The 26,939-nt window shown below is 37.0% G+C and overlaps 1 protein-coding gene across 8 annotated transcripts in view; it reads left to right on the top strand.

Annotated features, from left to right (window-relative positions):
- Positions 1–3,338: 3,338 nt before the first annotated feature.
- The window catches only part of opa1 (OPA1 mitochondrial dynamin like GTPase), a 40,024-nt gene continuing 16,423 nt past the window's right edge, over positions 3,339–26,939 (top strand). The window contains exons 1-29 of one of the 8 annotated variants that reach the window (XR_003289965.1): positions 3,339–3,543; positions 5,667–5,985; positions 6,263–6,359; positions 6,492–6,599; positions 7,721–7,768; positions 8,963–9,051; positions 12,094–12,255; positions 16,385–16,438; positions 16,560–16,664; positions 16,814–16,900; positions 17,090–17,203; positions 17,302–17,382; positions 18,408–18,482; positions 18,593–18,664; positions 18,765–18,864; positions 18,963–19,093; positions 19,282–19,354; positions 19,437–19,509; positions 19,597–19,712; positions 21,636–21,700; positions 22,581–22,657; positions 23,699–23,864; positions 24,310–24,462; positions 24,574–24,682; positions 24,758–24,837; positions 24,955–25,095; positions 25,182–25,298; positions 26,288–26,381; positions 26,576–26,690. Coding sequence is in view for 7 of the 8 variants with exons in the window: in XM_026265613.1 (XP_026121398.1) it covers positions 3,515–3,543; positions 5,667–5,985; positions 6,263–6,359; positions 6,492–6,599; positions 7,721–7,768; positions 8,963–9,051; positions 12,094–12,255; positions 16,385–16,438; positions 16,560–16,664; positions 16,814–16,900; positions 17,090–17,203; positions 17,302–17,382; positions 18,408–18,482; positions 18,593–18,664; positions 18,765–18,864; positions 18,963–19,093; positions 19,282–19,354; positions 19,437–19,509; positions 19,597–19,712; positions 21,636–21,700; positions 22,581–22,657; positions 23,699–23,864; positions 24,310–24,462; positions 24,574–24,682; positions 24,758–24,837; positions 24,955–25,095; positions 25,182–25,298; positions 26,288–26,381; positions 26,576–26,686 (3,046 nt within the window). In the remaining variant the exon portion in view is untranslated. Of the gene's footprint in view, positions 3,544–5,666; positions 5,986–6,260; positions 6,360–6,491; positions 6,600–7,720; positions 7,769–8,962; positions 9,052–12,093; positions 12,256–16,384; positions 16,439–16,559; positions 16,665–16,813; positions 16,901–17,089; positions 17,204–17,301; positions 17,383–18,407; positions 18,483–18,592; positions 18,665–18,764; positions 18,865–18,962; positions 19,094–19,281; positions 19,355–19,436; positions 19,510–19,596; positions 19,713–21,635; positions 21,701–22,580; positions 22,658–23,698; positions 23,865–24,309; positions 24,463–24,573; positions 24,683–24,757; positions 24,838–24,954; positions 25,096–25,181; positions 25,299–26,287; positions 26,382–26,575; positions 26,691–26,939 lie in introns of those variants that run through there. The other 7 variants (XM_026265614.1, XM_026265613.1, XM_026265616.1 and 4 more) reach the window with 7 other exon arrangements.

Raw genomic sequence — 26,939 nt, 5'->3', positions numbered from 1 at the left:
AAAATAAGACTAACAGAAAGAAATCTAGCTTATATTGTTGTGTTACTTTTGACCCACCTGTGTGTTACTTTTGTCCCAACCGATGGGGTCGAATGTAAAGATTTTCAACTTATGTTCAAAGTGAAATTATACTGAAGTCTTTCTACATTTCTACAAAATACCACCTGTTATTGTTAGACCACACTTCTGAGTTACTGGCCACAGCAGAAATATATCTCTGTATACAACATTATCATTTAAAATGAAGTTTTTCAGAAAAATGGTACTTTCGCCCCTGCTCTCCCCTACAGTATAAAAAGGAACTGAAGATAATTTCATAATTTAACATTAGCCCAAAACTAAGAAATTACTGTAAATAGTATGTTCTTCAAAAGACTGTTTCTAACATGAGTACTAAAATGTGAAGAAAAAAAAAGATATCATTGTAGCTACTTATCCAATAAAGGTAATTAAAAACATACAATATGTGATCTCTCGGGTGTTGCAAGTATTCTAAATGTGTCAGAAAGACTTGTTCTCACCTTTGGGTAAATGGTTTAAGACTAACCCAAACCTTGAGGACTGTGTCCTTACATCCTTACAAAGAAATCTGAATGGCCATCTCTTAAGCTATTCAGAGATCTTAATCTTATTGTCCCTCAGTGCTATGCAGGTATTCACATCATCTAGATTATAACACTCTCAAGGGTTTAAAGCTGATTCATGAATCATGTTTTATGTGGATAAGTAAAAGAGGCCTTTTCTAGTGTTTAGTTGAGTGTGACCCAATACTACTACTTCTTAACAAAAAAGAGCAATTAAACACGGATGAATACTGTATATTATTAATCTTGTTCCCAGTTTCAATGCAAACCTGCATGAAGCTGATTTATTTGACCATATAAAGGCCCCTCTGTTTGTGGTTCTATTTCAGGTGTTTTCTTACACTATAATCTTAGTCCCATATTCACCAATCTAAAAAAAGCAGAGAGGATAATATTTGTTCTTATTTTCTAACCAGAGCTCTGAATAATGACTGTACGGTCCAAAAAGGACAAAGTGCTTCTAAAAAGGGAGCCAGTCCTGGTTGTGTTCAATCATATGTGCAGTGAAAGTAATTGTCTCTAGAGGAGGTCACATATACACTCAAGTTTTGATGACATCAGCATTTATATATAGTAATGAACTGTAGTAATGTAGTAATGAACTCCTTTCTTTATAAGGAATACAATCCTAAAAATGGCAAGTTAACAGTACAAGTTTACACTCGGTCTGTACAGAACTAGATTTAGCTGTTGTGTGTACATGGCCTGACAGAGTTTATTAGGCCTTAGAAGACCTGACACAGTTTACCACACTGAGGAGAAAGTAAGTGACGTGACATACTGTACAGCCAATTATGGTGACCCATACTCCGAATTTGTGCTCTGCTTTTAACCCATCCAAAGTGCACACACACACATAGCAGTGAACACACACACACTGTGAACACACACACCCGGAGCAGTGGGCAGCCATTTATGCTGCTGCAGCCATCTAACAGGAGCAATGAAGTATGTAATATGAATATATTTTCAGTGTGTGCTTCAGATTTTGTGTTTTGAAGGGCTTTAACCTGGTTTCAATGAAGATGAGTAAAGAGACCCTGGCACTTTTCTAGGCTGAAAGTATACAGGGAGACAGCAGCCTTGTTCCTCATAACTGCGTTACTAGTGCAAACACGAATCGATCATGTCTCGTGTTTTAGCTAACAGCTATGATTGATCTAAACTTGCTATGGCAGTGTGCATTCAATTGACATTTAACATCATGTGTCAACCAGAGCTCCTAGATACAGTGCAGCAGACTTTCTTGACTACTGAACATGCACACTGTTCTGAAATCTGATTTTTGGAAATTTTAAATCAAACTTGTATTTTAATCAACATATCTATGAGGAATCTATAATAAAATATATAACTAAAATCTATGTAGATGTGTTCATATACCAGCAATTTGTGAGTCAAGACTTGTTCCTACACTCCCCCCCCCCCTACTTTCATACCCAATAGGCAGTCTATAATATTTGAATATTATGGCATAGTTGTAAGAGGTTACATGATAAGCACGTGCAATGGGCCTAAAAAACTTGTCTATACACTATTCATAGCCCAAAACCAGACAAAGAGCACCACCAGTTTAATAAAATTTGACCTTGCTAACTGAAGACACTCAAATAGGAAGATAACACACTCAGTACAGTCTTTGTTCACCTGACAAGGGACATTCATTACAGAAAAAAAATATATTTCATCTTCAGCTTACCTTCACTAGAGAGAATGACTGAAGTTTTAATTCTAAAATCGTTTTGGTAGATCTTAAGTTTCAGATAAAAAGGTTAAAGCCAGACGGTCCATTGCATCTATCCATTTTACACAATGATTTTACACTGTCACGTGTATCCCTCTGGTGGAATATATTTGTACTGCAATCATAAGTAGAACTTCACTTTATTCTTATCCAAGTAATCTCAGAAGGATTGCCTACTAATTGGACTTAAGTCTTGTAATATCCTAGTTTATTGTTTACCTTTGTAGGTTTTATTACACTCTTAATATGCAAAGATTTTAACAAATAAAGAATGCTTCATTTAAAACTAAGGAGCACGCTTTTAGGAAATGCCCTGTCTATATTCTGTGATGAAATCATATTAGTTAAACATCTGACTTCTACTTAAAGCTACTTTATTTGTGAGAATATAATGTAATATATAAGTCATTGAGTTTTGGTGGTGTTTTATCTTTTAGCTTTTTTTTATTTATATTGTTTATATAAATAAAAATAAGTAAAATAAATAAATGATAAGTAAAATGTTACAATTCTGTAAATGGAGAACATGAATATTAATTAAACCAAGCCTAGCTTTTTTACTTTCTCTTTCACTTTTCAATTGCAAATAAACTACACTGCAGTGAACTGCATCATACAACAAAAAGGAAAAGGGAAAAATAAAAAATAAAATAAAATAAATATTTTTTTTTACACCTCAATTAGTAAGAAATATAAGGTAATCATACCCCTTAAGGTTTTTGTTCTAATTCCTGTTTAAGAGATTTTATAGTAAGGGGAGTCTCAGCAAGAAACACTTCAATTATAGGCAAAGTGTTAAGAAATTTGTGAAATAAAAAAAACAAAACAAACAAAGAAACAAAGAAATTGATAATACACGGTTACTGCCATAAAAAAAAGGAAATTATATTATATATTATTATAAATAATTTTATAAAAATAGATTGATAGACCAGTTTAATGAAGCAGTTAAAGTCCTTGTAACATTTATTTTTCTTTTACTTTTATTTTGACAACATGACGTCACGTCACGCTGTGGACCAGGAAGTATTTTCCTCGAGCATCGCTTGACTGGTGATCGTCTGCTTGAATGTCCTTGTTAGCCACACAGCTAAACTAAGTGCCCCATTTGGAAATATGAATTAAATTATATTTCGGAAAGCGTTCTGATAGACACCCATATTTGCCATTAGTTGCTTATAGCAGGATGTTACGAGCTGGAAGTGTAGTTACCTGGTAAGTAAAGCAGCACGTTTGCAGCAGCTATTTAAATTATTTTAATTTAACTACAGTAGACTGGAAACTAACATTAGGTGATTTGCTGTGTCAATATCTGATATACATATACTAATCTATTTATACGTGTGAACTGTGAGGATTAGCTCTTAATGACTACAATTAGCTGGTATCGTTTCGTAAATGACACTGACAGGCTAACGTACACTACTGAATGACACCACCCGAAACACCATCCCACTTTTTACAACTGAAATCACTTTTGCATTAACTAGAATTCTAAAGGAATTTCTACATTGATATCATATGAATGGTTTTATCAATATAGTATTAATAGCTGTCTAATTTGAAAATATATCCTCCCTTTTCATAACGCTCTAGCCATTGGAAAACTGCTTTAGGAACCACACCTGCCCTGAGTTCTTTTATTTGCGTTCTAGCTTAAAAATTTATTTATAATCACTTAAGTACGGATGGGAACCGTTTCTGTTCTTTTGAAAGAACCGAAACCGTGAGCAATTTATAAGTTTCGGTTCCGAAACGGTTCTGATGCGCCACGTGACCAAGCACTGTGAGTATCCTTCTGCCAGTGTTCTGAGTCTGACGATTCGGCGTTTCCCGAATCACAAACCGATTTACAGAAACGCCGCCCTGCCTCTTTAATTACTGAGCACATCAATTCAAATTATGCGCATTCACAGACGCGCCGCGTCGCGCCTTTAATTGCCGAGCATTTTTCCCACGACTGTACGCGCACTCGCGTCTTTGATAACGGTGCATGTCGTTTTTGTCTGACTGTGCATAAACTGGCATCGCGCAGCACCTGGCGCCACTAAATTACATTATATTTGTCCCATAATTTCATTAATATACAGTACAGACCAAAAGTTTGGACACACCTTCTCATTCAAAGAGTTTTCTTTATTTTCATGACTATGAAAATTGTAGATTCACACTACAAATGAACAAGTGTCTGAAACCTCAAGGGACTATTTGGCCAACCAGCTTATTCCTGCTTGAAAACAATGTTATTGATAGTGTAAAAAACATCAACTTTGAAACATATGCTGATTGATGGACTAGCATTACTCAACATTTCTTACTACCTTCCAGCAACACTACATTCAGTGAAGGTAAAATAGTAAAAAACATAATAATAGTTCATTTAAATGGAAACAGAACTGGAAAATTTCTAACAGTACCCAACCCTACTTATGAAGATCCGTGTACTGTATTATATGTTGTATTTTGACATTTCCAAACTATAAATTGAGTTCACAGCAAGTAATAAATGGTATTGAGCATCGAGTAGTTGAGTATTGTGTATTTTTCCTTTGCAAAATGTTTGAATAGTTGTTTAATGATTTTAATGGAACCGGAACCATTAGGTGGAACCAGAAAATTTCTAACGATTCCCAACCCTGCACTTAAGATGACTTTTTCAGGTATTTAGTGATCTATTAACACAGTCAAAAACTGGGACCTTGTGTCAAATGCTGTTTTGTGTTTTTTTCGTGCAGTGTGCGTCTGACAGAAACCAGACAACATTTTCTGCTTTTTAAATAGACTTTACTGGTATATATCCTTATGTAAGAAATATATTAATATTTTTTCATTAATGTTTATATCCATGTTTTATTTGCAGAAAACTCTGATGTTACTCCATAACAGCAATAAATGGACTGTTGTAATCGCAAACAACGTCATACCGTGTGAATCACAAGCTATTCTCACAGTTTAAAAATCGTTTTTAACTTTCCAAGGCTTAAAATGTGTTACAGTTATCAAAATTGGGTCATAAATGCTATGGTTTTGCATACATTGTGTGTCTGAAAGAAAGCAGGAGACAATATTTTAAGGCAATATTGTTTGATATTTTGGTGACACAAATAGATACATAGTTTTCATTGCATATTTATATCTTAAGTTTTATTTATGTGAGGACTAGGAGGCCATAATGTTATTTCATAACATCTATAAATTGACACACTTTTGACCACTGAGCCATCCGTATTCTTTAGCCATGCATTTCAACAATAAAGGCTAAATTCTTCAAGTATTAATATAAATGTCATGCATGACTCCGAAGTGACAGAGTGATCACATTGTTCTTCTCTCTTCAGCATTGCCTGCAGTAATCTGCTTCCCTCCAGAATGGGGGTGAAGTTCAGAGTTCCGCTGCAGAAACTGCACCCGCTCTCCCGTGCCATCCATCACCGCTACACTGCTAACAACAATCCACAAAGACCTCCTCACTGTTCAGCTGCCCGCCATTACACATCCCTCTCCAGGCTCCCCATGCGTCCTCCCAAATCCCGATCAGGAGGCCACGGCTATCAACAGCACCGGTCCTTCTGGGTGGCCCGTCTTGCAGCCAGACTGCTGAAACTGAGGTACATCTTGCTGGGCTCAGCAGTTGGAGGCGGATATACAGCAAAAAAGGTATGTTTGAGTAGTTGGTTGTGTTGTGTATATGAAATAACTTGCTCAAGGTCTTTTTACTTGCAAATTCAGTCCACAAAAAGGTTCAATCTGAACACTCTGAGCTTGCTATCGGTCTGATAAAAAAAAAAAAAAAATATATATATATATATATATATATATTATCAGCTATCAAATCAGTTGTCAACAGAAAAATACTATTTACCATTGGTATCAGGTTAAATATTTATTAGTGCATCACTAGTCAGTGTAGCCTGTCTGTTTTGTTTGTTTCCAGACTTACGATGAATGGAAAGATATGTTTCCTGATATGAGCCAGTACACATGGATTGTGCCAGACTTTGTTTGGGAGCTGAGTGAAAATATTGATTTAGGTAAGTAATTTGTAGAATCATGTTCTGATCAAACCTGTTTAACAAATGCAAATGCTGCAGTTGCAAATTATTTTGTGGCATTGACTTTCTGATTAAAATCTGTGAATGTAATTTCTGTGTCCTCGAATAAAGACAAGCTAGCCAGTGCTTTGCCTGAACTTGAAGATCTAGCCAAACTATTACCTGATATGGAAAAGATCGGAGAGAACTTCACCTTCCTAAAGAGCCTCCTGTCCAGTGGTAAGCAGTGTCCTTTAAACACACTTCACGATGGACACAAATGGAATACAGGGGAACAATTTTGTTAAATAAAAGTGTAATGATTCATTAAAAATATGTATTGCTGTTCAAATGTTTGTGGTCAGTAAAGAAAAAAAAAAAGAATAAATTAATGATTTTACTCAACGAAGCTGGATTAAATTTATTAAAAGTGTCATTAAAGCATTTATAATGTTACAGTTTATCTAAGCTTTTTTATTTTTCCAAGAATCCTGAAAAAAATTTAACATGGTTTCCACAAAAATAAAGCAGCACTACTGTTTTCCGACACTGGAGTAATAGTTGCTTAAAGAAAAGGTAACTTTGTAGTCTCAGGAATAAATTACTATTTAAAATATTAATGAAAATGGAAAAAGAGTTATTTTAAATTTTAATAATGACATATATGCTGTGTATCAAATAAACGTAGCCTGGGTGAGAAAAAGGGAGTTCTTTCAAAATGACTCCCTTTTCAAAAACATGAAAACATTTTGGGACCTTAAACTTTTGAATGGTTGTGTACATTTTTCAATATATATAAAAAAAATACATTACAAATTGGGCCATTTAATCAAACTCCCTCTTTATTAAGTTTAAAGTGAATTTGTGTCTGTTTTTCTTTTTAGTTTGATGTGTATTATCTCTTCTGAGTTAAAAAAAAAACAAAAAAAAAACCTTGATGCACTGCAATGTAATTGTTCGGAAATGTCAGTTTATGTTAGCGTGTGTGTGAATATTTCTACAGCTGAAAGGTACTAAATCTAACCTTGGGGTCTTGTGATTTCTATCAACTGAATGAATTACAATATTCTTTACATGCTGTTTTAAAACATCTGTGCATTGCTTATAATCACTTTCATATATGCATAATCAGCATCTTCCTAATGATAATATGATTAAGATTTAATATATTTGTTTACATTAACATATTTCTCAGTATACAGTGCTGACACCGCTCTTCTGTTAGAAACCCAATCCAGTGTGCAATGGAATGAGCTCTTCACGCTTTTTTATTTTATTTATTTTTTACAGTATTTTATTTCCATTTCATTTGTTTCTCTTGTTCCTCCCTCCTCCTCTCCCTCCCTTCACATTCTTCACAGGTTTGGGTAGTGAAGTCAATGGAGCTTCTGGTCTGCGTCTGTTATTAGGTGTGTAAACGCCTCACTTGGCGTGCCTCGATTCCTCCTGCGCTGCTGCACTTACGTAAAATGGATTCAAATTGACGGGGTGTGTGCCCCTCTAAGGATGGACCAGCTAAACCCCTTATCAAAGGAAACAATCTCTAAAATATCATAATAATGTTCTTAGTCAGCTGCTACTTTGTTACAGAAATTCAGTTTGAAAACAGCATTACAGTGTTACCTTGCTGTTTACATTAGTTTTCAAAAGTTTAAGGTCAGTAAGTTTTCATTGTCATGTGGTCTTTCATAAGTCATTATGATATGCTAATTTGGTGCCCAAGATACATTTGTAACAATGTAAATGTGCCTACTTAAATTGTCACTTATGTTCAATTTAATACAGCTTAACTAACTAAATCCATAAAAAATAAAAAAATAAAATTACTGATCACAAAATTTTTAATGTTTGTGTAAATTTAGTTTAGATTATAAAGACTATATTTTAAGATTACAAAGACTCAAGTGCTAATTAGTTTGCCTTATTATAATTCAACCAAGATGAAATTGGATGCTAAAGCTTTCAGTTAACATGGGTCAGTTACAGATGCAGTTCCAGAGACTAACCGCATCTGAAAATGTGTGAATACTCTGATTTCAATTGTGTTGCCACTTGGTCCCTTGACTTCACCTTCTCTTCTCTTAAGATTTTGTGGGCCATTCATTCCCTGTGTTTGTCTCTTTCTCCCTCTCCATCGTCATTGACTAATTTATCCTCTGTGTTTGAAATTCTTACAGCTCAAGAGTTTTGAAAAGTACACTTACTGAATACCTAATCTGATTTTCTTCGTAGCATCTTAGACAAGGAGTGATTGTATAGACCTGTATTTTATATATTGTTCATGTTTTCTATAGCAGATTATACATATTTTCTCATCACCACACTACAAAACTATGATATTACATTCTTTTATATGGTCTTCTAGAAGTGTGCCTATATTATTTACAAACTATTTATCGAGCACTTTTGCACCATTTACTTTTCAAACCTTTGAGTCTCTTTGGGATATGGTGACATAATGTAATTACTTTAAAATGCAAGCTAATATGCTTTTGCATGCTAATGTTTATTGTCACTTGACACGCAATTCTTTTTTTCTTAAGATGTAAAATATAAATGCTAAATGTGTGTTTCAACCCCCCCCACCCCCACCCCGACTCCAGAAACCACGGGTGAATCAACCCTGAGAGCAACAGATATCCCACCAACCTCTGCAGCCATGTCTGACAGCAGTGAAAAACAGTTTAAGAAGGTAAATGACTCTGTTTTCTGAATGCTTAAGCTTGCCCATGATATGGTGATCATTTTGTATTTCTAGCCTCTATAATAATTAAGGCAGCTTAAGTTTCTTTGCCTGAATTTTTTTGCTTAGCTGTGTTGCTTGGGCTTTTTTCAGCATTAATTAAGTTGCCAACTGCAGCTGTGCATTTTTTTTGAAAACGTACTGCCAAAGACAGGCCACCATTGGTCAGTGGCTATCGTGCACTTTTGTAGTCCTGCTAAACATGGACATGGTTTTAGTTGCCTGTCGCAACTGGTTAATGTTGAAGTGATGCTGCTTTTTTATTAAGCTGTCCCCCAGCATAAAAAATGAATATAAGCTTGGCCAAAAAATATGTGTACTGTCATACTGGAACAGAAATTTTGTTCATATAGTTCACCTGTGCTTTTTTTATTATTATTATTATTATTATTTGTGAGCAGTGCTGTTGCTGTAGTCTTCATGTTGCTCTTGATAATTTACCTGTTTTGGATATATTCACATTCTTTATAAGAAATGTCTCTCTCAGTGTACACTAATGGGCAGATGTCTCTTTTTCTCCATTTACATGATGACAGATGAGCATCAAGGCTATTAGAAATATGTTTGTGTTCCAGCAGTAGGTTCACATATTTTGTTATAGATAGATTAATTTATCTTTTTCAGCTATGTGTTTGTCCGTCTTAATCATTACATGTTCTCTAAAAATATTGCTTCTCTGAGAGCAATTCACTCCTTGATATTTTAATGTTTGATGTCAGTTTTTTTTCTTCTCATTTTCTGTTTCCTCACTCATAAAACCCTAATTTTCTGCAGTGAAACGAAACAATTCAGCTCAGAGTAGCACTAGTTTAAGTTTTTCATATTAGCATTTTTTATTAGCATATTTAATCTTCTGTTCAGCAAGGATGCATTAAATCGACTATGTTTGTGAATGACCGTAAAGATAACTCCAGCTTCAGTGAAAACAGGCTTACAAAAACACAAATCTAGTGAAATCATCTGCCGTGAAAATAAAGCATAAATGATGGCTGTTGTATTCCCAAATGTGCACTAAACTAAGAGCACATGCAATAAATGAGTTCACTGCATTCACTGATCACCTGAACAAAGTGCATGCTTTTCTTTAATATGCACATCAACAGACTTGAAGGGAATAAGTCATATTGGCTTTCGGTTTTATTTCGTTTGACACATTCTGTGCCAAAGCATAATGGCCCAAAACACAACTTTAAAGGGGGGGTGAAATGCTATTTCATGCATACTGAGTTTTTTACACTTTTAAAGAGTTGGATTCCCATGCTAAACATGGACAAAGTTTCAAAAATTAAGTTGTACGTTTGAAGGAGTATTTCTGTTACAAAAATACTCCTTCCAGTTTGTCACAAGTTTCGGAAAGTTTTTTTCGAGTATGGCTCTGTGTGACGTTAGATGGAGCAGAATTTCCTTATATGGGTCTTAAGGGCACTTCTGACGGAAGAGCGCGTGCTCCCGTATAGCAGAGCAATGAGAGGCTGAGCACAGACAATCACTGATCAAAACTAGAGCATCGCAAAATGTCACAAAAGGAGTGTGGTTTTGGTTGCCAGGGCAAGACAACCCTGCACAGATTACCAAAGAAAAAACAGCATTAAGGGACCAGTGGATGGAGTTTATTTTTACAGAGCATCAACGGAGTTGTGCAAGTGTTTTTGTTTGTTCCCTGCATTTCGAAAATGCTTGTTTTAGAAACAAGGCCCAGTTTGACGACAGATTTGCGTATCGTTTATTTCTTAAGGATGATGCAATCCCAACGAAAGGGTCACGATCGTGTGTTGGAACCGCAGGCGGTGAGTAAAACTGCTTCCAATATCTCTGCCTCCTTGTTAGTGCGTCCGCCTCCCATCGGAGACCCGGGTTCGAGCCCCGCTCGGAGCGAGTCGTTGCTGCTTCGGCTCTCGTTCAGTTTCAGCCTCGGGATCTGATTCTGGATCATAAATAAACGGCTGAATCTGACTGTTAGCCATTGTTTGTTTTGGATGATGTTTTTTCCTCACGGTAATGTCACAGCTGCCACATGCTCTCAACGCAAAAGCCTACTATCGCTCGTGATTCTTTAGCTCCGCCCACACGTCACGCCTCCAGTCGGTCGTGTTTTTCCGCGAAAAATCGGTACAGACTATCTTTCTCTTATGAATATAATAAAACTAAAGACTTTTTGGAGTTATGAAGGATGCAGTACTACTCTATAGGTACTCAAGATTAACAGGATATTGAGTGAAAACGAGCATTTCACACCCCCTTTAAAGACCTTTTATTTTAGAATAAGAAATGTAAATATATTTTAAAAACTACACTTTTTGCCCGGAAGACCTATGGTTTCATATTGTCATGTGACCACGATATCAATTAATTTTTGCTATCGCAGTACCAAGATATTGATAATACACTTCTCTAATAATATTTTTACAATATTTTATTCAAATAAATGAAGCTAAAAGCATAAGACATATTTGTGTATATAATGTAAGACAAAATTATGAAATACAAAATTAATTCCAATGTACGGAAGAAGCATGTATTTGAAAGATGTCTTGTAATATCTGCTCTCTCAAGCTTCCGACTTTGCACTGCTCTGCAGCTAAATCACTCATTGTACCTCAAATGCCTGCTTTTATGTGATCTTAGTTCATCTATTAAAAACTATTAGGGTTGCCTTTACTGCAATTATAGCAGCTTGACAATACTGACTCTATGTGCAGGTCTCGAATGTGATTCAACATTATTAGTGTGAATAAATATATTTTTCATTCCCTCTGGTCTTTATAGTTCAAATCTTCCCCCTGCCTTTTGCTTGGAGACCCTTATGTTTGTCTCTTATGGTCTTCAAGGTTTTAGGTTCATCATAACTGAGTTAGATTCAAAACTACTTTATTACCAAGAGCAGTATATTAATGTTAGGTAGACCATTTCCCAAAATCTCTGCCATATCCTCCTATTAGTTGGTAATCAGGTTGATTGATTGCCCGTCTCTGTCACTGTGCCGTCCCTCAGCAGGGGCTGCTCAGCGAGCTTATACTCATTCAACAGCAGATCCAGCAGCATGAGGAGGAGATGCGGCAGGCGGCAGCCAATAATGCTCCGCCTCCGCCACGTGACCCCAGTCCCAGCCCGACCCCGATCCCGAACCCCAGCCCCTCGCAGTCCAAACGCAAGGTGAAGGTCCATTCCCCCACCACCCCTCTGATGTTGTAGACCCACTTATGCCAGTCTTTGGCAGCTCCACACCATTCTTTTGTAGCTGTTTTATGCCTTTTAATAGCATATATTTAAATAATGACACGCACAAATTTCCCCAAAATACTTACTAGCTGAATATAAAAAATAGGAATGGTGGAGGTATCAATGACTAATGTGAGAGAACTAATGCCTTAATATACTCTAGTTACAAAACAGATAAGTATAATACAAAGTTTCATGCATTTTTCAGAGTAATTAGACAGGGAGAGATTAAGGAAAGAGAAAGCAAAGTTTTTTATTTATTTATTTTTATAGATGAAGTCGAAAAGTGACGAAAGAGATGAGTTTTCAGGTGTTGCTTGAAAATTGTCAGGGATTCAGCATTCAGATTGGGGTGGGACGTGAATTCCACCAGCCAGGAACGGTGAACGAAAATGTTCTGGAAAGTGATTTTGTGCCTCTGTGATGGTAGCACGAGATGTCACTCACTCGTAGATCTCAGACTTCTGGAGGGGATGTAGATTCTCAAAGATGAGTGGAAGTAGGAGGGTGGCTGTGGATGTTCTATATGCAAGCATCAGTGTCTTGAACTTTATGCGAGCCACAACTGGTAGCCAGTGCAGGGAGATAAAGAGAGGTATGTCATGGTCTCTTTTGGGTTCATTGAAGACCATTCTTTCCGCTGCATTCGGAATCATTTGTAAAGTTTAGATTTTGCATAATGGAAGTCCATCAAGAAGGGGATTGCAGCAGTCCAGTCTAGAGATAACAAGGGCCTGGACAAGAAGTTGCGTAGCATGCTTTGTTAGGAAGGGCCTGAACTTTCTGATGTTGTGCAGTGCAAACATGCAAGATAGAGTAGTTTTTGCAATGTGGTCTTTAAAAGTCAGATGTTCACTGAAGATTACACCAGGATTTCATTGAACTGGATGGGGTAATTGTTGATATTAAACTGGATAGTAAAATCATGCTGTAGAGTTGGAGTGGCAGGGAAGACAAGAAGCTCAGTCTTTGCTAGGTTGGGCTGTAGGTGATGTTCTTTTGACCATTTTATTTATTTGTTTCACTAATTCCATTAAAAAAGTGAAATTTGTATATTATATTAATTCATTACACACAGACTGATATATTTAAAATGTTTTTTTCTTTTAATTTTGATGATTATAACTGACAACTAAGGAAATCCTAAATTCAGCATCTCAGAAAATTTTTATATTGTGAAAAGGTTCAATATTGAAGACACCTAGTGCCACACTCTAATCAGCTAATTAACTCAAAACACCTGCTTTTAAATGGTCTCTCAGTCTAGTTCTGTAGGCTAAACAATCATGGGGCAAGGTCATTGCAAAAATGACAAAAAGGTCATTGCAAAAGAGGCTGGCTGTCCATAGAGTTCTGTGTCCAAGAACATTAATAGAGAGGCAAAGGGAAGGAAACGATGTGGTAGAAAACAAGTGTACATGCAATACTGATAAACACACCCTGGAGAGGATTGTGAAACAAAACCCATTCAAAAATGTGGGGGAGATTCAAAAAGAGTAGACTGGAGTCAGTGCTTCAAGAACCACTACGCACAGACGAATGCAAGACATGGGTTTCAGTTGTCGCATTCCTTGTGTCAAGCCACTCTTGAACAACAGACAGCGTCAGAAGCGCCTCGCCTGGGCTAAAGACAAAAAGGACTGGACTGCTGCTGAGTGGTCCAAAGTTATGTTCTCTGATGGAAGTCAATTTTGCATTTCCTGTGGAAATCAGGGTCCCAGAGTCTGGAGGAAGAGAGGAGAGGCACACAATCCACGTTGCTTGAGGTCCAGTGTAAAGTTTCCACAGTCAGTGATGGTTTGGGGTGCCATGTCATCTGCTGGTGTTGGTCCATTGTGTTTTCTGAGGTCCAAGGTCAACGCAGCTGTATACCAGGAAGTTTTAGAGCACTTCATGCTTCCTGCTGCTGACCAACTTAATGGAGATGCAGATTTCATTTTCCAGCAGGACTTGGCACCTGCACACAGTGCTAAAGCTACCATTACCTGGTTTAAGGACTATGGTATCCCTGTTCTTATTTGGCCAGCAAACTCGCCTGACCTTAACATATTGTGAAGAGGAAGATGCGATGTGCCAGACCCAACAATGCAGAAGAGCTGAAGGCCACTATCAGAACAACCTGTGCTCTCATAACACCTGAGCAGAGCCACAGACTGATCGACTCCATGCCACGCTGCATTGCTGCAGTAATTCAGGCAAAAGGAGCCCCAACTAAGTATTGAGTGCTGTACATGCTCATACTTTTTATTTTCATACTTTTCAGTTGGCCAAGATTTCAGTTATAATCATCAAAATTATAAGAAATAATCATTTGAAATAATGGATATCAGTCTGTGTAATGAATTAATATAATTTACAAGTTAAACATTATGAATGGAATTAGTGAAATAAACTTTTTGATGATATTCTAATTATATGACCAGCACCTTTATATGGAGAAGAGGAGGGATCCAAGAACTGATCCCTGAGGCATTCCAGTGAACAGTTAATGTGCTTTGGAAACCTCCCCTGCCCAAGCCACCTAGTTGATGGAGTTAATTAGGCAGGCATAGGTTCCTATATTTTTCTATGTGGCTTATTTCAAGATAAAACATTTGGATTTGAGTTTATTATTTATTAAGTGTATTCTGTGATTTCTAGCATGACCCATACAGAAAAGATAACTCTCATGTGCATTTAAATACATCATTAAAGGGATACTCCACCCCAGAATGTAAATTTAGTTATTAATCACTTACCCCCATGTCGTTCCAAACCCGTAAAAGCTTTGTTCATCTTCAGAAGACAATTTAAGATATTTTGGATGAAAACCGGGAGGCTTATGACTGTACCATAGACTGCCAAGTAAGTTACACTGTCAAGGTCCAGAAAAATTGTTTAATAAAGTTGTCACTTTTGTTTTCTTCACTTATAAATGGTATTCTCATTGCTTCATAAAGTTAGTTGAACTACTGATGGCAGATGGACTATTCTGACGATACTTTTCATACTTTTCTGGACTTTGACAGCGTAACTTACTTGGCAGTCTATGGGACATCACAGCCTCCCGGTTTCATAGTATCATAAAGTTGCTCATTTTATTGGGGACCTATAAATAGTGCAAAATATTTATGCATGAAATATTTCATGGTTTATATTACTGCAAATTTCAACAACTTATGATGACCGGATCACAGATATTTTGGGTGGTCTCAGACTTTTGAAGACTTTAAATTCTTTAGATTTTTAAGAATCATACTCTGAGTGACTTTGAAACAATCTTTTAGCAATTTAAACAATACAGTAAGATGCTTCGTTTTATTCATCAGCTTTCAAAAGACCCCTGCTCTAAACGTTTTCTTATTGTGAAAGTCAAAACATATTTGCTATCCACCTATTGCTAGCAGAATAAGTGAAACCTTTACAATTTCATCATTTGTGTGCTAAACCCAAACTCTATCCATTCTGCCTCGCCCATGCAACCCATTTACTTTCACAGTTCAATGTATACAGTTAATATTCACTGCATGGAGTGGTGTGCTGTCCTGAAACATGGAGAGCAATGCACTTTGCTCCAGCTGTCAGCCAGCAAAATAACCTGCCTAACACCAGAATTAATTCTAATGCATATAGGCGAAATACATTTTATTTAGCACTAAACTAACACCATTACAAAAGCACCTTTTTTATGCAGATGTGTGTTTGTGTGTTTGATGTTTACCTTTATGTCCTTCTCTCTTTAAATCATCCACTGCTTTTCTATGATTTGGTAATCAACAATTGCATTGCAGGTGTGGGCCAAGAAATGATTTCGTGCTCTTGATGCATTCTTTACAAATCATTTTTTGAAGTGTGGTGATTTGTGTAAAGAATAAATGATTAATTAAATGCTTGAAAAACCTAGAAGGGAAATTTCTTCTCTTTGCATTAACTTGCCTTTCCTTTGCTGGGATGCATGCTGGAACTCATGAGATGTGGATTGTTTGTGCAATGGCTCTTACATGGGGATATTAGGAAGATCATCAGCTTTACTAAAAATAAATAACATGGTCATAGTCTGCTACATTGTTTCTTGTGCTTTCAGTCATCTGATAAAGAAAAAGTTGACCAGCTTCAGGAAGAACTTCTTCGAACACAGGTATTAACAGCTATGTGCCACTGATTTTGAGCCTTGTTTTTTTTTTTACTAAACCTAGTAACCTTTTCATCATGCTCGATTTTTATACATTTTATCCTTTATTTCCCTCATGCTTATGCAGTTAAAGTACCAACGGATGCTGGAGCGTCTGGAAAAGGAGAATAAGGAACTAAGGAAAGTGGTGTTGCAAAAAGATGACAAGGGTATTCACCAAAGAAAAGTCAAGGTCAGACACAGGTTTAACATTCTTCAACTATGCATATAAGTGATACATGCAATAAAGCACTTATTTTATTATTTTTTTTCATTGCTGTACATAAAGAACAAATCACAGGGTTTTATTGATGCATTTCTCCTCTTTTTGATTCTGTGCAGAAATCTTTGATTGATTTGTACTCTGAGGTCCTGGACATTCTCTCAGATTATGATTCTAACTACAATACTCAAGATCATCTACCAAGAGTCAGTATTATTTTTCTTTAAATAAGCCAATGTGTTTTTTTTGCCTCTTCCTTCAATGTAATATTTATTTTTTTATTTTGCATTTTTATTATATATATTATATAATCTTAATTGTTTCACTGCTATGTGGTTATATGGAGCACCCCTTAATGGTTCAGACATAACCATCTTCTGTCTCCCCTTCACTAGGTGGTGGTTGTTGGAGACCAGAGTGCAGGAAAGACCAGTGTGTTGGAGATGATAGCTCAAGCTAGGATCTTCCCCAGAGGCTCTGGAGAAATGATGACCAGATCTCCTGTCAAGGTGAATTAAAAAAAAAACACCCTCAGATAGTAGTTAAAGACACGTGAACAATAATTGTACAGTAAATATTATAATAATTGTGATGTGTTTACCTGTAGGTGACATTGAGTGAAGGCCCTCACCATGTAGCAATGTTCAAAGACAGCACTCGTGAGTTCGACCTTGGGAAAGAGGCGGATGTAAGTTTGTTAACCAGGGGTGCTCCGATTGATCGACTACCAATCGCCCTATTCTCTCTCGCTAGGGGGCGCTTGTCTGAAGTTTAAAATCATTGGTTACCCGTAAGCCAATCAGATACGTTTAGTTATGACGTATGTTATGCGCCTGTACAGCCGCATCGATGCACAGACATCATGCATCGAACTCAAATCTATGATTGAATTTCCACTGTAAACCTGTTGTTAAACACTCTTCTTGTTCTGGCTTCAGTTTGAAAAAGAGTTGAATGTTCTCCATAACAGAGCGAATTGCATCCCGTGTCTCGTTTCCTATTTCCGCGGTCGTTTTGGTTTTCGATTTCTCTAACCTACAATTTAAAACTCGGTGCTTAGCATCTACGTCATGGCTGTCAGCCCGCCCTCTGTTCCTTGATTGGCCCGGCTGTTTTCAGACCGGTGGCAAACAGAAAGCACTGACGCTGTATCAGACTGAGTACAGAAGCGAAATGAAATTGAGCGGAAGTAGGAAGTCTGACGTAGTCAGGCTACATATGCACTGCAAACAGAGTATGTGTGAACCTGGTGAAAAAAGCCGCCTCACATACAGCTCACAAAATCGGGCTTGTGCTGTGTGTAAGCTGCTGTGCAACAATTGCACGATTGTCAAAACAAAAATGCAGTGCATGGTCAAACATTTAGGTGAGATAAATATATATTTTGGAAAAATTTCTAAAAAAGGCCCTCTAGACCCCTCCTCTTTCAAAGAGTCACCTAAGAGGGGAATTCATTTTCAAAAATAAAATTCAGGCCCTGAATAATCTTGATGGGACCATCACATTAAATAATTCCACATGAAAGAAGACTTTAGACTTTAAAATTTCGGTATTGGTGATCGTATCAGCAGATACTGCTATCTGTGATCGGTGATCAGCCTCAAAAAGCCTGATCGGAGCACCCCTATTCTTAACTCAAATTATTTTGTACAAATTTGCCAGTCTCTATATTTCACTCTCAGGTCACTGAGATATGTTTCTTTTTGTTTCTAGCTTGCAGCATTGAGGCACGAGATCGAAATCAGGATGAGGAAGAGTGTGAAGGAAGGTCAGACAGTAAGCCCAGAGGTGAGAGCCTACACTTCCTTTTCCTTCACTGCTTTCGTGAAAATGTTTTGAATTGAATCTTCCCGAATACTTTTTTATTCATCATTCATGTGTTTGTTATTCCGTGTTAGACCATCTCTCTTAGTGTAAAGGGTCCAGGAATTCAGAGAATGGTGCTCGTTGACTTGCCGGGTGTCATCAGTGTAAGTTTTGTGCACATTTCATACAGTTTTACACCTAATCTAACCACAAACATCTATGCAGAGCATGTTTGATGTCACTGACTGTTTCATTTGTATACAGACTGTGACAACAGGCATGGCTGCTGACACAAAAGAAACCATTTTCAGCATCAGTAAAGCCTACATGCAGAATCCAAATGCCATCATCCTCTGCATTCAGGGTGAGTTTTCTTCTGTTAAAATGTTTGTCATAAAATACTAGCGTTCTCTTTAGCCAACTCTGTGAATATTTCTTTCTCGGTTTGTTTCTTTCTTTCAGATGGCTCAGTAGACGCAGAGCGCAGTATAGTCACTGATCTGGTCAGTCAGATGGACCCTCAGGGCAAAAGGACCATCTTTGTTCTTACCAAGGTTGACCTGGCAGAAAAGAACCTAGCTAGTCCAAGCAGAGTAAGACCTTTAGAGATTTCAATACATACTCTTGATAGTGTTACTTCCTGTTTTAGCCACTAGAGGGAGGCATTTTGTGACTCTAAACAAGCACTATTGACTGCAGTTGTGTACAGATGAAGACATTCATTAGAATTTTTTACTTCTTTTACTTCATGATATTTGCTTCAAATTAATTTTATTTGTAGATCCAGCAAATAGTTGAAGGCAAGTTATTCCCAATGAAGGCTTTGGGCTACTTTGCTGTAGTAACCGGCAAAGGTAAGCACATATATTTCTAGAAACCATTTACATTTGAAATTTGGTGCACTTGAAATCATTCAATCCCATGATTCTTTTGTAGGCAGTTCTAATGAAAGCATAGACTCCATCAAGGACTACGAGGAGGACTTCTTTCAGAGCTCACGACTGCTGAGGTAGGAGTCAAATGCATGTTTCTAACTCACCTCTTCTATAATCCGTCACACATTTTGATTGTACAATATTTTTCTAAACTGCTGAAGGGATGGCATGTTGAAAGCTCATCAGGTGACCACAAAGAACCTGAGTCTTGCTGTGTCAGACTGCTTCTGGAAGATGGTCAGGGAGTCAGTAGAACAACAAGCAGATGCCTTCAAAGGTAAGATGAACAGATCTTAGAGGGATCGTTCACTCAAGAATGAACGTTCTGTCTACTTTAATGAGCCCACATGTTGATCCAAACCTTAGTCATTTACACCCCCACCCCGTGAACCACAAAAGAAAAAATTAAACCCAATGTCCAGGCTATGTTTTTCCATATCTGTCAAATTTCCTTATCTGTCAAACCTTTAGGGAGCCAAGGGCCCAATATAGGGACATTAGAAATCTCACAAATGTTTTTTCTTTTTTTTGCATTCCCATTTGCTCTAGAAGCAAAAGAAAAATCTACGACAGCTTTTCTGTGTCTTTCCAAAAGAGGAAAAAATATTGAGAGATTATATACAGTGGTCAGAAGAAAGAAATATGTCAAATAAGTTAAGGTAATGTAGCAATTACATGCTTTTATTATCCTCGTTTGTAAGGCGCTTTGTATAAAAGTGTCTGCTAGATGACTAGATGTAAACAAAGTATAGTGTTATAAATGTACATAACATTTTTATTCATCGTTTATGTTGCTAATACATGTACATCGTCATAGTTGGTGAAATGGCTCCATCCTTATTCAGTAAATTCATAAATAACTTGAAAAAAGTAATTGGGCCTTTAATTATTGTTGTGGACAGTGAGAAGCCTTGGAGTCAAAAAGGTTGATAACTACTGCTAACTACTACAACATACTGCATCTGAAAACTACATAATAAAAATAAAAAAGGCACATGGACTGTGCTTTTAGGCCTTTAACCTGATCATTGCTATTTTTATCCCCTAATAAGATGCTGATTTTCAAGATCATTTTGAGAAGTAGAGTGCACATCAGGTCTCAGGGGACGAAGTAAATAAACCTTAATAGAATCCAAACCAACAGTTTGACAGCCACTTAACTCTGAAACCCACCTGAGCAGAGCTGTTTCCCTGTTCTGTGCGTGCTGATTCCCATCACACCTTAGCTCAGACGTTCTGCACAGGGCATGCTGCAGACCTCCACGCTGCCAATTAGCAGGCCACCCCTGCTAACACGCTGCCTCTAGATTTATTGCCTGACCTGGGACGCTTCTCAAACCTTTGTGTGGGCTATCGATCTCCACGGCTGCACTGGGGCTGGCCCGATAACCAGAGCAATTAGCGTCATCTCCATTGTGTGAGCGAGGCACCCGGCCCGTGTGTATGCTGGGGACGCAGGGCTCCTGGGGAGCTCGGGGTTGCTGATACAGTGCACGCCTGGCTCCAGGTGCATTGATCATGGCCACAGCGCAGTCTGTCTGGTGTCCCTGTATGGGGAATTAGACAGAGGGAGATGCGAAGTGTCTGAGGAGAATAGGGATGCTGTCACTAAAAAGTTTTCGTTTAAGTTCACTATTATTATAGGTGGCAATGCAAACTTTGAACACATTGTTTTATAGAAAATCTCTTTATTTATTTATTTATTTTAGATATGAGATTAATACCCAAGTTACTAATAATTGTGTATTGTTAGAGGAACTGAACTTTCGAAGTTGTGACCTTATTTAAGTTATGCTATTTATAAAATGAGTACACCCCAAAATTAAAATTCTGTCATCGTTTACTCACCCTTAAGTCCTTCCAAACCTGTATGGCTTTCTTTATCCTGTGAAACAGAAACACTTTTGAAGAATGTAACAGAGTTTTCATTCCCCTTGATTTCTGTTGTTTGGTAAGAAAATACTATGGATGTCAATGGGAACTAAAATTCTTTAAATTATTATCTTCTATTTCTGTACAGGTTTAACATGAGGGTGAGAAAATTAATTTTTTTGGGTGGACTGTCAATAGTTAAAGAAAAATAAAAATAAAAATGCTGTATCCTTTGTAACTATCCAGATTTAAAAAAAAAAAAAAAAATTCTATGGATATTAATGAAAAGAATCTAAATGAACTTTTCTTTATGTTTCCTGTTGACCAGCATCCCGATTTAACCTGGAGACTGAGTGGAAAAACAACTACCCTCGCTTACGAGAGCTGGACAGGGTAAGAACTGTCTCCTGATTAAACTATCTAGAGCTTTAATTCTAGGACTCCTTGTTAAAGGGCTAGTTTACCCAAAAATGAAAACATTGCCTTACAATGGTGGTAAGAGGGTGCTTTTTGTCAACAGTCTAGAAGACATAAAAATTTAAGTGCGCTCATCCATTAAACATGCCTCATATGGCTCCGAGGGATAAACAAAGGTCTCCTGTAGTGGATCCATGTGTTTTGTAAGAAAATATCCATATTTTGAACATTAATAAACACTTTTTGTTCACTTCTCACTGACTGTCATACATGCAAGCCATTCCGGCGGATGACGTAGGACATATGCATTGTGCAGATATGCTGGTTTTGGGGTTTTGATTACAGGAGCACTGGAAAACCGCATACCACAGTCACTGGAAGAGAGAAAAAAAGTGACATTTTTCATACAAAAATGCATTTATTCACTACAGGAGGCATTTATCAACCCCCCCTGAGCCACGTGAGGGACATTTTATTACTGATGCGTGCGCTTTATTTCATGTCTTCTGAACTGTTGACAAAAAACACCCACTTAGCCCCATTGTAAGGCTTGGAGGGGCCAGGACAATTGTTTTTATGTAACTCAGACTGGATTCGTCTGAAACAAGAAAGTCGAATACACCTTGGATGCTTTGAGGGTGAGTTAAACTGGCTAATTTTCATTTTTGGGTGAACTAAACCTTTTAAGTGTCAGTATTCTTGTATTCTAATTCATGTATGGTAAAATAATCAAAGCAACGTTAATTTCTAATTTCTAATATTAGTTATTTATTACTTAAAAATCCTGTAATGTACTGTATAATTTCTTATGACGTTTTATGTTTTATACTGTGTATGTCATGCTCCTCATTCATAGAACGAGCTGTTTGAGAAAGCCAAAAATGAGATCTTAGATGAGGTGATCAGCTTGAGTCAAGTTACACCAAAACACTGGTGAGCACTTCTCATTTCATTAACTACAAAATTAATTGTTGGGTGCATTATTTGCATATTATTACATTTCATTAACATTTAATTTGTCCTGTGTGGATGACTTTGTACTAATTCTGTTTTGCCTACTCCATAATTGACTACTAATTTACAAAAAAAGTTAAAAGGTCAAAAACCATGGGTACTACCAAACATTATATGTTTGTATCTGCGAGCCATTCGTTACACATTTTCCCTGTGTGTTAACTTCAGCAATTATGACTGTCGAATGTCTGACTTGACTCAATGTCTTTTGCCCCGCCCCCAAATATATGATTCGACTATCAATCAAACATCGGCAATATTCGAAAATTCGAAAGTTTTGGAACCCCTTGCAGAATCTGTGAAAATTTGAATAATTTTAACAAAATAAGAGAGACCATACAAAATGTATGTTATTTTTAATTTAGTACTGTTCTGACTAAGATATTTTACATAAATGATGTTAACATATAGTCCACAAGACAAAAAATAGCTCTCTATCTCATGGCTTCAGGGATGACTCTACCATCAGAATGCAAAGCTGCAAGCTGTACACGGAGTTATGAACCTAAAACCCAGAGGAGCAAGCTAAATGAAATAGATCAGATGTTTGTAGGGGGCCCAGTGTGCTCCATCAGCCTCTCAAATCAATGGCATGATGAATAGCTGGAGGGTGGCTTCTCTGGGCAGTGCTAGTTTGGTGGTATTGGAGATGTGTGTGTATTGATGTACCACACTAGAACAAAGCAAACGGGAAGCTATGAAATATGGTTTCCTTTTATGATAAATGAGCTCCAGCATCACCCTCAAAATATTCTCATCTTTGTCTTAATGTCAAGTCCTATACTTTCCACTCGGCTGTTTAGGATTATGAAGTACATTTTTGGGGTTCTCTCATTTGACTGTTGAAAGAACTGAAAAGAACGTAATTAACGTTGTTTATTGTGCGCTTAGCCTACATTGAATAGCAGCTTGGTCATGTATATTTTAAGAATTAGCAAACATCATTTAATGTCATTTTAGGGAGTCCATCTTACAGAAGAAGCTTTGGGAAAGGGTCTCGACACACGTTATTGAGAACATCTACCTGCCTGCCGCTCAGACAACCAACTCGGGCACATTCAACACCACTGTAGACATCAAACTTAAGCAATGGACTGACAAACAACTTCCTCATAAAGCACTGGAGGTAATGAACACTGATGAACCGCTGCTATTTTTTTGTGCTCATAGTTAGTAGTTAAATTTCTCGAATAGTCCGGTAAAAAAAAAAAAGAGATTATGAAATTATGACTATTTAAAATATTCATAAAAAGCATATTAATATATAAAATGTAATCCATTCATATAATGGAAAGCTGAATTTTCAACAGCCTTTACTCCAGTACATTCTTCAACAATTCCAACAATTTCAATTTTATTATCAATGTTGAAAACAGCTGGGCTGCTTAATACTTTGTGTGGAAACTAGCATTTTTAGTTGTACTTACTGTATGGTTAGGATTAGGGCTTGACTTAGGGTTACTTGCATGTAATCATGCATAATTAATTATTATAATTGTAAGTAAATGTAGCGGGTAAAAATATTTCTCTTATCCAGTTTTTAAATCAGTCTTCTTTTCTTTGCTACTCAGGTTGCTTGGGAGACATTGCAGGAGGAGTTTGCCCGCTTTATGGCAGAATACAAAGAGAAAGACCAGGATGACATCTTTGAGAAGCTGAAGGAAGCTGTCAAGGATGAAAGCATCAAACGACACAAGTGGAATGAAAGAGCCATGGACAGCTTGGTAAATATAACATATAGAATAACCAGAAAATGTAGATTATTTTAAAAATGCAGCACACAGGGGTTTCTTCAGTGTTGTTGGTTAAATGTTACTTATGTATGTGCGGTTTAGAGAGTGATTCAACACAACGCTCTGGAGGATCGTTCTATCACAGACAAGTCCCAGTGGGATGCCGCTATTCAGTTCATGGAGGAAACATTGCAGTCTCGCCTTAAAGACAGTATGTCTATCTCTCATAAAGCCCTTTCTCGTCTGACAGTCTATGGAGTGTGTGACTCATCTTCCTGTGTTGCAGCTGACTCAGTAATAGCAGATATGGTGGGGCCAGACTGGAAGCAGAGGTGGATGAGCTGGACAAATCGAACACCAGAGCAGGTTGAACAGACAACACTATACATTTAATTTCTTTTTAGTATTACTAGAGTTTGTGGTATTACTACATGCAGGTGCTAGTGATAAGAAAGGCTACATTATATTGTTCCCTATCTCTAGCATATCCGTAATGAGACTAAAAACGAGCTGGAGCGTCTGTTGAAGCTGCATGAGGATCACACAGCCTACCTGGCCAATGATGAGGTCACTACAGTGCGCAAAAACCTGGAGGGCCGAGGAGTGGAAGTGGACCCCGTACTTGTAAGTGAGACGCTTGGAGAGAATATCTAACATAACTATATGCACATCAGATTTTATTTTTTTCACTAAATTTTATCTTTCCGTAGATCAAGGACACTTGGCACCAACTCTATCGACGTCATTTCCTGCAGAAAGCGTTATTACATTGCAACCTCTGCCGGCGAGGTTTCTACTACTACCAGAGGCACTTTGTAGACTCTGAGGTAAAGGAGAAGCCTTTTTAGTCAAATTTACTAAAAAATAATGATCTTCCAAAATGATAACTTTTGGGAATAATTATAAGCTTTATGGGAATACATATACTTTATTTAATTGAATATGATTTTGTTTGGAGAAAAAAAAATACAATTTAAAATTTTAAAGAAAAAAAAAAAAACTAAAATGAATAAGTAAAATAAATGTAATGCTATGTAACATTTAAATATTCTTAAATCTCAGCTGTGGAATGACTGCCATTGGTGTCCATTTTCAATACTTTATTAACAGGGAATTTATTAAAGCTGCAGTCGGTAACTTTTGACGCTCTAGCGGTTAATAAACAGAACTGCTTGCGTCTTGCGGAAGAACATTGTAGCCGGAGCTACTTCTCTCTGTTTATGTCTATGAAGAATCACAAAGGTACTGGGTTACTCCGCCGCGGTACCCCTGAAGCAATCTAAAATAGTCCGAATATAAACACTTATTATAGGTGCACCCTAGTGATTCAGGACAAGCTAAAAACACGGTTTGGAAAATGGATTCGTGGTGTACTCGCTTATTATGTTCATTTTTCTACATTTTGAACAAAAACAAAGTTACGGACCGCAGCTCTGATTGGTTGTTTTTTACCGGGAGCGCATGCCTTTCTGCAAATGGCAATAGGACCACTGGGAGGAGCCAGAGGAGCTTGATTTTTTTCACAGATTATCTGTCTCATAATCTACTGTCAGGACATAATGACAGGTTTAACAAATATGTAAAAAAAATATATTTTTACAAAAGTTCCCTACTGCAGCTTTAATAAAGGCAAACCAGATAATAAACATAACCAAAACATAAACATAACATTCTGTAACTAAAGAAAACTCATTTGCATTCTTTTTATATAGTATAATCTTTTTGCCAAAGAATGTAATAGCTGTTTATTTTTGTGTTAGGTCATGTTAAAAAGTTCTTTTTAGCTAATGGTTTGACTTATTTCTCTGTGTTCCAGCTTGAGTGCAATGATGTGGTTCTGTTCTGGAGGATCCAGAGGATGTTGGCCATCACAGCCAATACTCTTAGACAACAGCTCACTAATAAAGAGGGTATGTCTGTGGGTTCTCATTACCAAACAAGCTTTCCTGCAAAAATGTCGTCAGTTCTGGTTACTTACTAAATCATCTGTTATTACAAATTATACCGGCTTCAGTGGGAGGAAACTGTGACTGAGACTAACTGGCATCATTACGTTCTACGTTCAAACAACACAAAAGTATGTTGTTGTTGTTGTTTTTTACAGTGCGGCGCTTAGAGAAGAACGTTAAAGAAGTATTAGAGGACTTCGGAGAGGATACTGAGAAGAAAGTCCAGCTGATCACAGGCAGGAGGGTTCAGTTGGCAGAAGACCTCAGTAAGTCCATCATGCTTTTTCCTGATTTTTCCTGTGAAACAGCAGCAAGGCAGGGCGACCATCAGAGGGCAGTGTTGTTTTGCACCTGATTACTTGCTTGTTATCTACAATAGATCATTTATTCAATTAACACATTTCAATCCAGCTTTACATTTCCATTTTTTATGTCATGTTTATAAAAATAAATATTAGATTTTTTTTTTTTTTTTTACTTTGGATGTGTATTTTTTTTATTAGATTTTTTTGTTCAACG

The sequence above is a fragment of the Carassius auratus genome, chromosome 6, assembly GCF_003368295.1.
Source record: "Carassius auratus strain Wakin chromosome 6, ASM336829v1, whole genome shotgun sequence".
Classification (NCBI taxonomy): Eukaryota; Metazoa; Chordata; class Actinopteri; order Cypriniformes; family Cyprinidae; genus Carassius; species Carassius auratus.
This window is presented reverse-complemented; position numbering and strand designations above follow the sequence as displayed.